Genomic DNA, 15,497 nt, shown 5'->3' with positions numbered 1-15,497 from the left:
TGTAATTGAATTCATGCTTATTGTTTAGTGATTTCAGGGACTGCACCCTCCATGGTCCCCCCATGGCCCATGATACTTTCCAGATGAATTATGGGCCTATCATACGAAGTTTAGTTACATAATTGTCCCTCATCATAAATTCTTAAAGGCCCATTGACAATGTGACCTTTAAGAAAGGGAAGCTGGATTTGCCACCCCAACTATTAGATTTCACACCCCCTATTTTCGGATTTTTAAGTTTCGAATTATTTCGGAATCTTAGATTCCGAAATTAATTCGTGATTTGTAGTGTAAAATACATGTAACACCCCACTTTTGAGTGAAAAAATGCTGCGGAAACCTTATTTCTGAAATATTTCGGAAACTAAGTTTCCGTAAGTGGGGTGACATTTCTAATGAGTGGGGTGTCAAATCTAATGATCTTAAGAAAACAATGAAACATTAGATACGCAGTATTATCATAACACTAAAATGGGCTTAGAATTTGCAGATTTCCTTAATCTAGAAGTAGCAAAAGAATCCGACAAGTAGAGGTGTCTTTCAATAAAGGTTGAAATTCACTTGAAATGGGTTTCATGATTTCCAGTGGAGTGAAAGTAGAAAGCAAAATTTATCTTTAATAAGGCTTTGTTTATAATGGAGAAAAAAAATTATTTTACTTAATAGACTTTCTTGCAAAATTTATTTTAAGATATAAGTAACATATTATAAATAAATGATATTAAATATTTTGTTTTATAATAATATGTGAGGACCGATTTTTATATACTTAGCCAACATGAGTTGTCACAACTGATTTAGGGTTCTAGGTTCAATTCTCACCTTCCCATGGGTTAAGGGTTCGAACCCCCTTGAGTCAGTAAAATCTCAGTTGGTGGGCAACCCCCTCCTATGGGAAATCCCCGGCGTTTATACCCAAGAGTGAGCCTCTGCTGACCTCCTCAGCATGTCACTGACACCCTGCCTGATAGTTTGGAGGTGTTTTATCTCTGCTCTACCATTGTTTTTTAATATTTAAGTTGGTTCTAACTTTTTCCAACTTATCACCATAGTAATATACTCTTTAAAATTCATTCTCCAACACAATGATTTATTTTTAAGAAAATTAGTATATTTCTCTCACTTCTTAAAAATGTGTTCAACTTTCAGAAAATAAATCAACAACAAGAAATGTGTTGAGTTTTGTGTTTATAAAAAAGTGTTGCTAGCACCCCTTGTTGTCGACTACTCCTCAAATAAAATGAGAAATGCCGGAAAGACACACTTTTAAGGACAAAACACACTCATTGTGAATGTTTTATTGAAAGTGTATTGACTTTAAAAAATATTCACTTTTTAAAAATAAATCAATCACAATGAATATGATTGGGTGTATTGCTAGCACTTCTTAAATAAAATTACACAATTAGCACATATGATCAACCAAATACAATTACCATGTATGTAGCCTGAATTAATGAAGGTATTCTCACAACTGATAACTATGAGACTACGCTTAGCGCACTAAGCAGTAGGGAGTTGATTAATAAAGTATTAAAAAAAATTCATTCACAAGAGTTGGAAATTGAACTCTCTAACCATTTACTTAAGAAACGAAATGCTAAACCACTACATCAATCTACTTTCATCAACCCAAGTTAATTCAATGTGGCTCCGTTTGCATGATTGAGCATTCATGTTGCTTCACATAGCAGTCACGAGTTGTGACTATGATAAAACCACGTGTTTTTAACTAATTGGCTACTAAAAAGGCTGATGCCCTGAACCAGAGGGATCCAAAACCTTTTGTAGGGCTTGAAGCTTGTCCAGGTTTGGTGGAGAAGCGGGGACCAAAATTGTACATCACATTATTGGACCCTGTAATGGATTGGATGGAGAATTTGAAGCTACTGCTACTGCCACTTCGACTTCGTCTTTGCATTTAGATAGTGGGCCAAAAATGGTTTTCTAAAGAGTTTATTTTGTGGTTCCAACCGTATTAGTTCATGTGATACCAACTATGGTCTATATCACAATTTATCAAGTAGATCCCTCCCTAATCTTCTTTCCCTTTTCCTTTTACAATTTTTTTTTATAAGTGTTGAGAATTCAAGTGCGGAATTAGTATCTCACATTAGTTAAGTATGAGTAAGAATAAGACTTTATAAGAGATGTGACACATAAACTTAATGCCTTAAGGTTTTGAGTTAAGATGTATCGTCGATAACTTTTAGTGTCTTGCTCCTCGGTCCATGTGCTCATCTGTCTCCCCCAACAAAAAAACAAACTTCAATATTATTAATCCCTAAAGTATTTAAATCATCATTGTTTCATAGAAGAAGCTTGGTAGCTTCGTTTGCGGAGAATCGGGTGATGATGAGTAAATTCCTCCTTGATCGTCTTTCCCTTTCCTATTACAATCTCACTAGGTCGGGACAACTGATTAATAATCATTTTCTAAAGGAATTTTGTGCATACAAACAGCGGGGCTTATGCCCTTGATATCACTGATTCTCCAACCCAAAGCTGACTTATACTCTCTCATAACTCTCAAAACCTTCTCTTCCTTAAGAGGAGAAAGAGAATTTCTTATAATGACAGGTTTAGAATTACCTTCCTCAAGAAATGCATACTTGAGGTTAGGGAGCAAAGGCTTCAGCTCCTCTTTTTCTTGCTTAGGAACTTCCTCATCTCTTCTCAATTCTTCAAACCATACTTTATTGAATGGAAGATATTCAGAAGCTTCCATTTGATGCACAGCTTCGAGGACTTCCTCCTCATCTTGCTCTAGTTCTTCCAGCTTCAACCCCCTCCATGATTATTGCTTCCAAAGGGTCCTTCCTTGCAATCCTGAAAATTCATCATTCACAAATTCATCAATAATTTCACACATAAAAATATCCTCAGAAGTTGGATGTTTTTCGAAATTAAAAACATAAAACTTTTTTTTCTCTTCACCCACTTTCAAAGATAACAGACCCTTGACAACATTGATTTTAGCATTGCCGGTTGCCAAGAAAGATCTTCCCAAAATGAGAGGGACTTATGAGTCCTCTTCTATATCCAGAATTACAAAGCTCATTGGGAGTACAAACTTACCAACTCTTACCAAGACATTTGCAGCAATCTCATAAGGGTGCTTGATGCTTAATGAACTTGTCCGCCAACTACAAAGACATCATGGTGGGAATAACTTCCCCTATGTCTAACTTTCTGAAGCATCAATATCACAAAGGAATCTACTCAATCAAAATCTTTTCAAAACTCTCTTTAAATCGGCTTTCTAACAATACAAATTCCATAAAATTTGAACACTTTTGGATTAAATTAAAAATCTTGCATCGAAGTTGTTCCATGATACAACCAGCAGGAATAGAGGAAACTTGAAACTGAACCTGATACAAAACCAACCATACAAATATCATGAAATTTTTACTAGTTATATTCCAGTTAGCTTTCAAAAAAGAGGATTCACCCAATTAGGACTTATACACAGGGAGTTATACCCTAAACAACACAGTATAATTAGGACTTATACTAGGTTCGACCCGAGTATAATTTTATCTCAACTTCTAATAGCAATTATGACCAATCCGGATTTAGATCCTCTCATGTATTAATTCTCACATGACATAATCATGTGAAGATCTAAACCTTTAAATATATAAGAAATTCCTTCTCTCAGCACGTTATTGTAGGGTTTAGAAAGTGATTTCCCTTTGCCTTCATAGTTACTTAGACTTTTGGACCAAGCCCAATATAAGAGTACATACTAGAGAGATGAAATAGTCTTTGTGACAAATGAAAAATCGTTCAGACAAAAAAAGAGTGAAGGAAATGGGCTGTTTTTTCACTAAAAGAAAAATTTATATATTGGACTCAACAAATTTTTTTTCACAAGGAATTAGAAACTTAATACTGTTAAAGGTTAAAAATTTATTTACACCAAAGTAATGTAAAATGTTATATCTTTGTGAAAATATTTTTTTTTTTTTTTTTTGGGTACAAAGCTGCTTAAAGAAACGAAAAAAGGACTAACGCCTCAAGAAGTGAGTTCCACGGTAGTCCTCCGCCAACATAGTGATGGCATCCAACGGGGGGTTCTCCAAGACGCTAAGGCGTCTGTCACCAGTAGCTCCCTGCTTCGCAAGCAAATCAGCTACAGCATTCCCCTCCCGGAGGATATGCTCAAATCGGACATGCCAGACTCTACCAAGAAGCTCTCGGATCATGTCAAACACTGCTGCATAAGCATGACAACGCCCACAACCTCGCTGGAGAAGAGTGATAGCCAACTGAGAATCCGAGAAAACAATCACATGTCGCATACCACGCTCCCAACAGAGACGTAACCCAAAGAGGATGGAAAGAAGCTCAGCCTTGAGAATTTCAGAGACACCAACAAAGGCAGAGAAACCAAACAGCCACGTTCCAGTAGCGTCCCGCACTACGCCACCCGCTCCTGACCGCCCTGGGATACCAAGAGAAGATCCATCAGAATTCAAAGCCACCCAACCATCTGGCGGCGCCCGCCATTTGACCCAGCGAGGCTCACGGGTAGGGGCCATCGCAACCAGGCTCTCGCGCAACACATGGTCTATCCCAGCAGCATGGTGGAGAACTAGCTGCCAAGGCTCAAGGATGTTCTCAAAGACAAACTTGCATCGCCTTCTCCAAATAAACCACGCATGAAGGAGCAAAGATGCAGCGGAAGCTCGAGGAACCGAGGCCACCCACTCTGCCATTGACCCCGCTGAATAAAAATCAGAAGCTAACGACAAGGCCAAATTACTCCACACCCGTCGAGCTGCACCACAATCTCGCAAGCAATGAATTTGGGACTCGGGCTCCATATTGCAGAGGCGGCAAAGGACAGGAATATTCACCCCACGGTGATGAAGAATCTCAGCGGTAGGGAGGGAGTTATGCATCGCCTGCCACGAAAAAACTCTCACCTTCTCCGGAACAACCGCTTTCCACACCCAATTCCACGGAACAGGCTGCATGGGACCCAACTGGCGTGATAACAGCCAGCTATAACAACTCGAGACAGAGAAAACGCCATCCACAGACTCCGACCAGACCATCAAATCCTCATGATCTGAGTGCGTGTAAACAAACTGGGAACCCAACAGCTGGGAGACATGAACCGAGAGCGGAGTGGCAAGACAGCGACTATCACAAGCCCCATCGCGAAACACATCACGAACACGCAAACTGGTGTCTGAAATGTGAACATAATGAACCAGGGAACATAGCGGACCCGAACCACTCCAGTCATCATACCAGAAGGAGAGATTACCTTCACCAATCCGCCAAGCAAAGCCTTCCCGAAGCTGTGTTCGAGTGCGCAACAGAGCATTCCAAAGTAAGGACCCACGGTTGTCTGGAGCATGCAGAAAACTAGTATGAGGGAAGTAACTATCCCGCAAGAGACGAACCCAAAGCTTGTCGGAAGAGTTGATAAGATCCCAAACTAGCTTCCCAAGCATGGCCACATTAGAAAGGCGAGCCTGACGAATGCCCAAGCCCCCATGCTTCTTGTGCATAGACATCTTACGCCAAGATACCATGTGCATGCCTCGCCGGTCACCACGAGCCCAAATGAAGTCACGGGCCATCCCATCTAGCCGGTCACAAACAGATTGAGGGAACCAAAGGAGCTGCATTGGGTACACAGGGATGCTATTCAGAACAGATTTGACAAGAGTAATTTTTCCGGCTTTGTTCAAAAGCTTGCCCTTCCACGAGGCTAGCTTCCTGGCCACCCGATCCACCACAAAATCAAAATCCGTCGCTTTCTGACGCCCCTTCAGGATGGGAAAACCCAAGTACTTCTCAAAGTGGGAAGTAAAGGGAATAGAAGTCACACTAAGAATCCTGGCCTTCCTAGCACGTTCCACCCCAACTCCCGCAAAGGCTCTAGACTTGGCAACATTGACCCGCAACCCCGATGCCAAGCAAAAATCACTGAGAATTTTGTGGATGAGCTGCATCTGGGAAACCTTTGCCTTGGCAAACAAGAGAACATCATCAGCAAAGAAAAGGTGGGAAATAGCAGGACCATTACCGGAAATAGAGACCGGATGCCAGCGCCCATGATCCACAGCATCCTGAATAACGAGAGCCAAACGCTCCATACACAGCACAAATAAGTAGGGAGAGAGTGGGTCGCCTTGTCTCAACCCTCTGGACGGAGCGAAAGGATCCAACTTCATCCCATTCCACAATAAAGTAAGAGATGATGAAGATACACAGAACATAATCAGGTCCACAGAAGCTGCAGGGAAGCCAAAGAACTGAAGGGTATCTCTCAAGAAATCCCAGCTAAGCCTGTCATAAGCTTTCTCTAGATCCAATTTGAAGATGATGTTGCGATTCTTCCTTCGGTTCATATGATGAACGATCTCCTGCAAAACAATAGCATTATCAACTGTCCCCCTACCAGGAATAAAACTATTCTGTAGGGGCCCAATAATCTCATGGAGATAAGGTCGTATCCTATTGACCATGACCTTAGTAATGAGCTTGTAGAGCACATTACAGAGGCTGATCGGTCTAAACTCCCGGAAGGATGTAGGGACGTCAACCTTCGGAATCAACACAATCAAAATCTGGGCTAACACAGGGTCAAAGGAACCATGCGAGAAAGCATCCCGAACAATATGCCACACATCATCACCCACAATATGCCAATACTGCTTAAAGAAAAGCGCCTGGAAACCGTCCGGCCCAGGAGCTTTCAGAGAGCCCATGTGAGAAAGCGCTGTCCACACCTCATCCTTAGTAACCAGATTGCAAAGAGCTTGCCGAGCAACATCAGGAAGACCAGCAACTGCAGAGGAAGTGAGGGCACTCACCCGGGTGCTCTCGGAGGAGCAAAAAAGAGATTGAAAGAAGGATCGGGCTTCCCTCTTCAGCACCTCCTCATCCTCACACCATTCACCACAAGGCAAGTTCAGCGCATAAACCTTGCTCCTCTTCCGGCGGACAACTGTCTGAGTATGAAAGAAGCGAGTATTGCGGTCACCATACTTGATCACTTGCTCTCTAGATTTCTGGTACCAAAAAAGCTCCTCTTGTTTCAAGGTGGTTTCCAAATCCTGCTGAATCTGAACCATAGACCGAAGCAACGATGCAGAGTCCACCCGCTCCAGCTCACGCTGAACTCCTCTCAGACGGTTCTCAAGCTCCCTCTTCCGCTGAAAAATATTCCCAAAAGTTTGTTTATTAAAATCCAAAGACTTCTGCCGCACCTGATCAAGGTTCAAGTGAATCGGAATAGAAGTTCCCCAAGCCGACGCTACCACGGATTCATAAGCTGGATGGGAAACCCACATCGCCTCAAAACGAAAGGGTCGCGGACCTCGTCCTCGAAGCAAACAGGCACACCGAATGAGCAACGGGTGATGATCCGAGTAACGGCGAGGCAACACCGTAGCCCCTCCCTCTTGGAACATATTCCGCCACTGAATATCCACAAAGCACCAATCCAGCTTCTTCAACAATAACGGCTCCCCCTCTCGCTTCCTGGCCCAGGTAAACCGGTAACCAGAGGGGTGAATGTCTAGCAAGTCACAGTCATCAATCACAGTCGCTAGCTTATCAGCTCTAGCCGCCGAAAAGACACCTCGGTTCTGATCAGAAGGAAGCAGAGTCTCATTAAAATCACCTGTCAACATCCAAGGTCCTGAGACACGCTGTCTAAGACCCTTCAGATAATCCCATCCCAACACCCGAGCAGCTGGAGAAGGGCTTGCATAAACACCAGTACAGAACCAACTGGAAGAGAGGGCATCAATTCGAATCGTGACTGCATGGGTAGTCGTCTCAACCACAGAAAAAGAGAAGGGCACAGACTTCTGTTTCAAACACCAAATGCCACCGGAGCGGCCAATGGCTTCTTCCACATGAACCGGGACATATCCCTCCGCTTTCCAAAAACTCATGACAGCACTAAAAGGAACCTTAGTCTCCAATAAGAAAACAAGAGTTGGGTGGTTAACCCGGAGAATCTCCCGAACATGTCGCTTTGCCGACACATTCGCTGCTCCCCTTATGTTCCACGCCAGAACTGAGAAATCATTAAACTCAATCATGGAGATACAGTAGGGGGCGCACAAGAGGAGGGCAACATCATCACTGACCTCCGGTCATCACGGTGCCATCAGGTGGGTGCTCCTTTGTGTTCATGGTAGTCACCGCCGAGTTCTGCAACTCCTGGAGCTCACACTGTGCAACTTCCATGTCCATGCTTTTCGCCTGAAACAGACTTCGAACCACATTTTGTGGTGTTCCACTCGCTGCCGGCGCACCACCGTTCTTGGGGACCGGGGTTGGAGATGAGAAGACAATACCAGCGTTGCTCCGGCGTCGTTTCAAAGGAGTAAGGACTGGTGAAGTTTCTCCCGCGGAAAAGGAAAGAATGGAACCAGATGCCAAAGAATTATCACGCCCCAAAACTGCAGCACGTGATTTTGGCAATTTCTCATTATGGACCTGCACTCCCTTATTTTTCTCCTTCTGATTTGTGCCACCGTTTTTATTATGCTGAGGTGGCTTTTTGAAATTCAAATTTGATTTCCCCTTGATTTTCTCCTTCCGTTTTTTCACCTCTGTCCAGCCGTCACACGGCTTCTCTTGCTGACCCGCGTTCGCGTTACCAGCGTTAGGGTTTGGCTTCTCGTGCATGGGAGGTTCCGACGTTGCAGCCGCCGCCGGACGCCGCTGCACCGCAGGCTCTGCTGCTTGTGTACCTGGGCAATTACGGGTGAGATGCCCATAGCATCCACAATGATCACAGATCATGCGTAAGCCCTCAAACTCCACGCGAATCCACTGGTTTCTGAACCATATCCGTGTTGCGACAGGTTGGCTCAGATCAACCTCCACACACACCCGCGCATACCGGCCACGATGCATCGCCTTCGTGTTCACGTCAATCCTGATCGGTTTCCCCACCGAAGAAGCAAGAGCAAATAAGAAGCTCTCATCATAATATGCAAGGTTCAGCCCTGGGAACCGTAACCAGACCATAGTTTTCAAAGCCAGCGTCTCAGACGTGATAAAATCTGGGCTCCAAAGCGACACCGCCAAGCACCGATCAAATATCATCCATGGGCCACCGTTAAGAACCGTATCCTTATCATCTGGAAGATCAAACTTGACCATGTACACCCCATGATCAACGTCAATTATCTCAAAACCACCCTTTGGCTTCCATAGGGCTTTCAGCTTCTGTTTCATGAAATTATATCCCAGGTTTTTGCCAAGTACTTTGACCACCAGCGAATCCTTCCAAGCAGTGCTCAAGTTATCAATCACTGAATCAGCTACAAACACCCTTGGAAGGTGCTTCTTTCCCTCTTCAAACTCTACCCGAACCAGCTTGTTGGCAATGAGATCAACCCTCTCCCTTGCTAAGCCAGCCTCCTTCTCCACACGTCCAAGCACCATTTCTCTGAACGTTGGCCTGCGAGCAGGAGCATCACCGCCCCCCTCCGGGGGCTTCTCCGGCGCCGCCATAACAGAAAGCTCTCTCTCTCTCTCTCTCTCACACAAAAATGTAGATTTTTTGGTTTCTGGCTTTTTTGGTTGTGAAAATATTTTGTTATAAATATATATACACAATTAGTTAAAAATTATAATGTAATCTCATTCTCACCGGTTCGACCTCAGTTCAACCTCATCCAACCATTGAACTGCTAACCGGTTCGATCCGGTTCTACAAACATTGGTTTAAAGCAATATTCATATAAAAGATTAAGTGAAGAATTTAATGGAGATTCCCCTTTTCCAAAAATAATAAAAGCAGCAACGAGCACAATATTGCCACGTGTGGGTGATGAAAGGTCCCACACCCAAAAAAAAAAGAAAAACGAAATTGAAGAGCTGGGAAGAATGATGATTCTCTGAAGAACAAAAGCAGAAGAAGCTGAATTTAAAAAGGAAAGTCACAAACAAACCCTCACCCTCACCATTTTCTTCGTGTTTCCTCTCTCTCGCTCACACTTTCCACCCTCTCCTCTCATCGCAAACTCGAAACTCGAAACTCGATAGAAAACCAGATCTCATTCCAATTCATCGCGATTGGGTGAAAATTCTTCTTCACTGGCCGCATGATCTTGTTCGTTGATTGATTGATTTATAGGGATTTTCTTCCATTGTAGTAGCATGGGTTCCATCTTCAGCGACAATGTAGTGCCGCACGCTTCGCATTTCTCCCTCGCGATCTACTTCGCTTTCGCCTGTTTCGGAGCCAGATTCTTTCTTGACAAATTCGTCTTCCATGTAAGATCGATCCCCTGCTTCATTTCTTCTGATTCTTGATTCGGTTTTGTAATTTGTTAGAAATTTGAGAAGCAAAAAAGGAATGAAATGATGCAATTTAGTTCTTGATTCTGGTTATTGTTTTCTTTTAAGGTCTTGATTAGTGTTAGTTAAAGGATCTTTAAATGAACCTGTTACTTTGAGTTAATTATGCAATTGAATGCAGTATTGATTTTCTGTTGTTTCTGTTATATGACTCACAAAATTTATGATGCATATGATGAGTAGTTAACTAGATTTTTCAATTGATGTATCAATCAGTGTGCATTTTGCTTGTTAATTGTGCAATTGAAAGCTCAAGATTAGGAAAATATTCTAATGCAGCATTGATTTTCTGTTATTTCTGTTATATGACTCACAAAATATATGATGTATATGAGCAGTTAACTAGATTTTCAATTGATGTATCAATCAGTGTGCATTTTGCTTGTTTTCTTTCCTTTCTTTGTTCTTTAGTCGCAATTATTATGGTGAATGGTAATGTCTTGATTCGATAGTTATTTTATGGCTTCGTCTTGTGTCTGCTTTGGGGAAACGGTGCAATTTGATTCGTTGGCATGATAGAATTTAGTTTCTGATTTGACCAAGAGAACAAGGGGAGGTAGAAAGAAAATTGTAATTAGGATAAGAATAGCATTTTTCTGAATTCTACATTGGAAAAGAGTGCTGTACACTGTAATGTTTTGCTGTGGCTGGTGAGGTAGAGACACATTTTAGCATATATGATGAGAAGATGGATCTGTTGTTTTGTAAAGAGAGTACCAGAGTTTAGCGAGATTGCATTATGGTGTTTCAGCTTGATAGTTAAAATGTTTTCTAGCAATGCACGTCGGCAAGGATGATCTTATAAGACTTTTAATGGCATAAACATGGCATTTTTCTGTTTCATAAAAGATCCTTTTTTGTGAAGCAACTGTGTCGAATCTTGTGTTGTTGAATTCATTTATTCAGAAAGAATGTTAGTACCATTTATAAAGTAGATTCCTTAAATATTTTGTGGCTTACAGAGGTTGGCCGTCAGGCTGTTGAGAAGAGGTAGAGCTCCTTCACGGATTACTAAGGAAATGCAAGTAAAGATTGGAAAATGCTCAGAGTCCTTGTGGAAGCTAACATACTACGCTTCAGTTGAAGCTTGCATTCTTAAAATTACCTACCTTGAACCTTGGTTCACTGATACAAAATTTTACTTCAAAGACTGGCCACATCATGAGTTGAAGTAAGTAATTTAAGTAGCATGATTAATAAATCAGTCTTGTTAATACAAAATTTTCCCCATGTAATGAGTGACATGCATCTATCCTGTCCTGGCAACCTGATCTGTCTGTATATATGTTTATTTGGAAGGCCTCCAGTATTGTCATTATTGATTTTCTTTACATTTTAATACTCTTCATACAGTTCAGATAATTAGAAATATAATATAAAACCAGTTGTGTTTCCACCCAACAACTTAAACTTTTGGGATAGTTGGTTCATGATGACATGATATTAATGTCTATCCTAGTGCAATAAATGAAAAAACTCATCCTGTGATCTTCACTCTTCAGATGTCTAGTTTTGGGTGGGGGGGGGGGGTGTTGAGATCTCACATCCACTAGAGATATAAGTAGAGCCTATAAGAGTTTTGGCAATCCTCATCTTATGAGATAACTTGAGGTTGAGTTATGCCTTGCTCAAAGTCAAAATGGTATCACAGCTTCAATGACCATTCAAGTGGTGTGGAGTTTGGTCCTTGTTAGTTGTAACTCCATTTTTCTAATAAAAAAAATTAATTTCAGCACAAGGCAGATGGACATGTGCATTGTCCAAACTTTTCAACCCCAATGGGGTCTTGTTTGTGGGGGTATGTTAGAAGTATAATGTAAAACTATTTGTGTTTTCACCCAACAACTTGAGCTTTAGCCTTTATGGATACTTTTTTCATGACATAGACCTAAACATGATTTATAGTTCAGAAAACTCTGTTCACAAGCAGCATATATTTGGATATTTCCCTTCAACCTAACAAAATTAGATTATTTATTTGACATGCATGAATAGTTGACGCAACTATTATGGAACAGAGAAATTTGAGTGTGAGAGATAACTTGAAACTGAATATTAGGCCCATGTCCATTTTGGTTTAAGAACTTCAAAGAGACCTAAATTTAGTTTTTGGTTTTGATAGTCAACTGAGTATATGACAAAGTAATTATCAGAAGTTTTCAAGGCAATAGACCGATATATTCCTCCATTGGTCCATTCGTTAATGGGCAATGCAAATAGTTTGTAGTTTATTGGGTATGATTAATTTTACTTCTTACATCTTCTGATGGTATTTCATTGATTGCTGTTTCGTTCCATTGACAGTGAAGTCAACTCACATGGGGAAAGTTTGTGATTTAGCTTAGGATGAAAATTACAAGAATATTGTACTTGTTTTAAATTTTCGTAAAACGAAGTTTTCATTCTAAATTTATGTTGCATCCTACTTCATTTCTTATCCCAGGAGTCCCCTAGTGATTTACTACATGTTGCAATGTGGATTCTACACCTATAGCATTGCTGCTATTCTCACATGGGAGACTCGAAGGAAGGATTTTTCGGTGATGTTTACTCACCATGTAGTTACTGTTTTACTGATTGGTGGCTCATATCTAACAGGGTAATATCTTGGCCTCCTTTTTCAATTTAAAGAGTATACCATGCCAATTCTAGATAAACCTTAAATTTGGAACTTGTTTATTTATTTTTGTTCTTTTACCAAAGCATGAAATTTCTCACTAAGTGGCTCATATTTTATGCTCATTACTGATAAGCAAACTCTAATAGGCTCTAAATTGCTTATAACTTATCTGTAATAGAATTTAGGACATGAATGATGTTTTGTCTCTTAAGTATTCATCATGGTTGGTAGTATGGTTAAGACCAACAATTTTTAAGTCTGAATTTTGAAATATTTCTGGATGGTCCTTTAAACCATTGTAGTTTCCTGAAATTTCATGCTTTACTTTCTTTAATTTACTGGATGGAGATCCGTTCAATTATGCCCTCTTTAGAGTTACTTTTGATTGTATTGAAGAACTTTGGTAATTGTATCATGTGGCCTTCTTATATAATCTTCCATTGTTATAGCATATATTAAGCAGCATATATTACTTCTTGAAAATTTCTAGATGCCCTTAGCTATGTTAGAACATGCATCCCAGTTACTCTGAATTTTGTGCAATACTTATTTGCTGGTGCATTGGTTTACATTTGTAATCTAATGTTATGATTGGAGTTTCTGATTTATGAAATAAAACTATCCATTTCCAATACTTAATATAACTGTTAAATGTTCAGATACTGTAATATAGCTGATAAGTGCTTGATAGATCTTGCTTTTTCTGAAATAGTTTAGAGTGTTCTTTTTCTGTCTTCTCTCTTCTTCAACTTTTTCAGGATTTTCCATATTGGGTTGGGTGATTTAGATAATCAAAATGCAAATATGATATTAACATCAAAACAGAGATTATGAAGTGATAACTTACACACATTGCATTTACAGATTTTTCAGGATTGGCTCCATAATCCTTGCCCTTCATGATGGAAGTGATGTATTCTTAGAAGCTGCCAAAGTTTTCAAGTATTCTGGAAGAGAATTTGGTGCAAGTGTGTGTTTTGCATTCTTTGCGATTTCATGGCTCATACTACGGCTAATTTTCTTTCCATTTTGGGTTATTAAAGCAACAAGGTTTGTCATTGTATTTTATTGAATTATTTTGACTTTATTTTGAGAGGAACTTATTGATCATATTCTCATCACTGGGTTTTCATTTTCCAGCATTGATCTTCAGAAGGTCTTAAACCTGTCACAGAGTTATGACACGTTACTTTACTATATGTTTAATACACTGCTCATCATGCTGCTTATCTTCCATATATACTGGTGGATGCTCATATGTGCTATGATCAGTAGACAGCTGAAAAATAGAGGAACAGTTGGTGAGGATATTAGATCAGGTAAGCAAGTTTCATCAATACAGAATTACAGATTGAGTTATGAGTATTCTATATTCTAATATTCTTTTGTTCAGGAACCATTCCTCTATCAGGGATATCCTCCGTTGTTATTCTTACTCCCTCCCACTATTTAAATTATAAATAAAAGTTTCATGAAAATCTGAATTCTGATAATATGAGCTTGCCTGGTGCAGAATATTAGACCTGCTTATGTTAGATATATAATGATCAAGGATCAAGATTAGGGGTATAGAGCTAAACCGCTAAACATTCTTACGATCTATCCCTTCCTGTTTATCACATGCTTATGATTATTCTACTATCATCAATCAATGTATTAGATTGGTTTGAATGTTTGATCATCATACATAATCCTTTATTGCCACTTGTTATGATCACAAATGTGTCTAGTTCTTGCACTCAGATTCCAGCATCTACAGATCTTTACTTTTCATTATCATATCTGGTAATTTTGTTCTTTATTTTAGCTGAGGGAATCTTCTTCTTTTTTTTCCAGATTCAGACGATGATTGAATAGATGAAGGATTTTGTTGAGTTTTCTTTGTTCTTGCTGTTCGGTGGTAGCTCTGCAGATACTGCTGTTGACTTGTCCGTAGATTTCTAGGAGTTAAGTTGGTTACTGCAACCAATTGAAGAAGGATAAACTTTTGTTAGTTTCAAATTTTTCATTGATTACTGGGTAGAAAGGATGTAGAGGTATCCTCAGGTATATTCTATATTCTAATATTTTTGCTGTATAAATGATAGGCATTCCTGTATAATTGTTTTTTCCCCTAAACATACCCGTTTAGTTAACCAAAAGTTGAATGAAATGTAGCGAATAAGGAGAATGAAGGGGAAATTTTTTCTTGCAATGATTACACTTTTTTTGTCAATGATTACTCTGGATGTGGCAATTGTGACGTTACTTGTTATCCATATCACCTAGTGAAATGTTATAAAGTAGAGATTGAAATCAAAGATGGAAAAAACCATGTAAATTAGATGTTAGAGATCAAAATCAAATCTAACTATAATGAGGATAAAAAAAACTTATTTAAGCCTTTAGTTTATAGGGTTGTCTAAAATATGTACCAAAAAAAAATGTACCAAAAAAATAGGGTTGTCTAAATGACTCATGTGAGTTACTAACCCACAACTTAGTTGACCAATACAATTTATTATAAATAAATTAATTAAGAAAA

General features: G+C 39.9%; 2 protein-coding genes across 2 annotated transcripts; one reads left to right on the top strand and one right to left on the bottom strand.

Moving 5' to 3' along the window:
- Window positions 1-8,118: 8,118 nt before the first annotated feature.
- Window positions 8,119-9,504, bottom strand: LOC130712251 (uncharacterized). Its single transcript, XM_057562083.1, has one exon. The coding sequence runs from the start codon at window positions 9,502-9,504 to the stop codon at window positions 8,119-8,121; it is 1,386 nt and encodes a 461-aa protein (XP_057418066.1).
- A 376-nt stretch (window positions 9,505-9,880) lies between these two features.
- LOC130715131 (ceramide synthase LOH2) lies at window positions 9,881-15,188 on the top strand. The gene is made up of 6 exons (XM_057565176.1): window positions 9,881-10,269; window positions 11,316-11,524; window positions 12,797-12,952; window positions 13,838-14,023; window positions 14,114-14,292; window positions 14,810-15,188. Exons 1-6 carry the CDS (start codon window positions 10,153-10,155, stop codon window positions 14,824-14,826), a joined length of 864 nt encoding a protein of 287 aa, XP_057421159.1. The 5' UTR covers window positions 9,881-10,152; the 3' UTR covers window positions 14,827-15,188.
- The last annotated feature ends 309 nt before the right edge of the window (window positions 15,189-15,497 follow it).

Source organism: Lotus japonicus, chromosome 4, assembly GCF_012489685.1.
Source record: "Lotus japonicus ecotype B-129 chromosome 4, LjGifu_v1.2".
Classification (NCBI taxonomy): Eukaryota; Viridiplantae; Streptophyta; class Magnoliopsida; order Fabales; family Fabaceae; genus Lotus; species Lotus japonicus.
Note: the sequence above shows the minus strand (reverse complement) of the source record. Positions and strands in the feature narration are given on the sequence as shown.

Excerpts from the sequence above, each read along its gene's own strand:
- LOC130715131 (XM_057565176.1), top strand. The coding sequence starts at position 10,153 with ATGGGTTCCATCTTCAGCGACAATGTAGTGCCGCACGCTTCGCATTTC. Across the intron at positions 10,270-11,315 it reads TTGACAAATTCGTCTTCCAT|AGGTTGGCCGTCAGGCTGTT; the intron begins GTAAGATCGATC and ends TGTGGCTTACAG. Across the intron at positions 14,024-14,113 it reads TGGGTTATTAAAGCAACAAG|CATTGATCTTCAGAAGGTCT; the intron begins GTTTGTCATTGT and ends TTCATTTTCCAG.
- LOC130712251 (XM_057562083.1), bottom strand. The coding sequence starts at position 9,504 with ATGGCGGCGCCGGAGAAGCCCCCGGAGGGGGGCGGTGATGCTCCTGCT.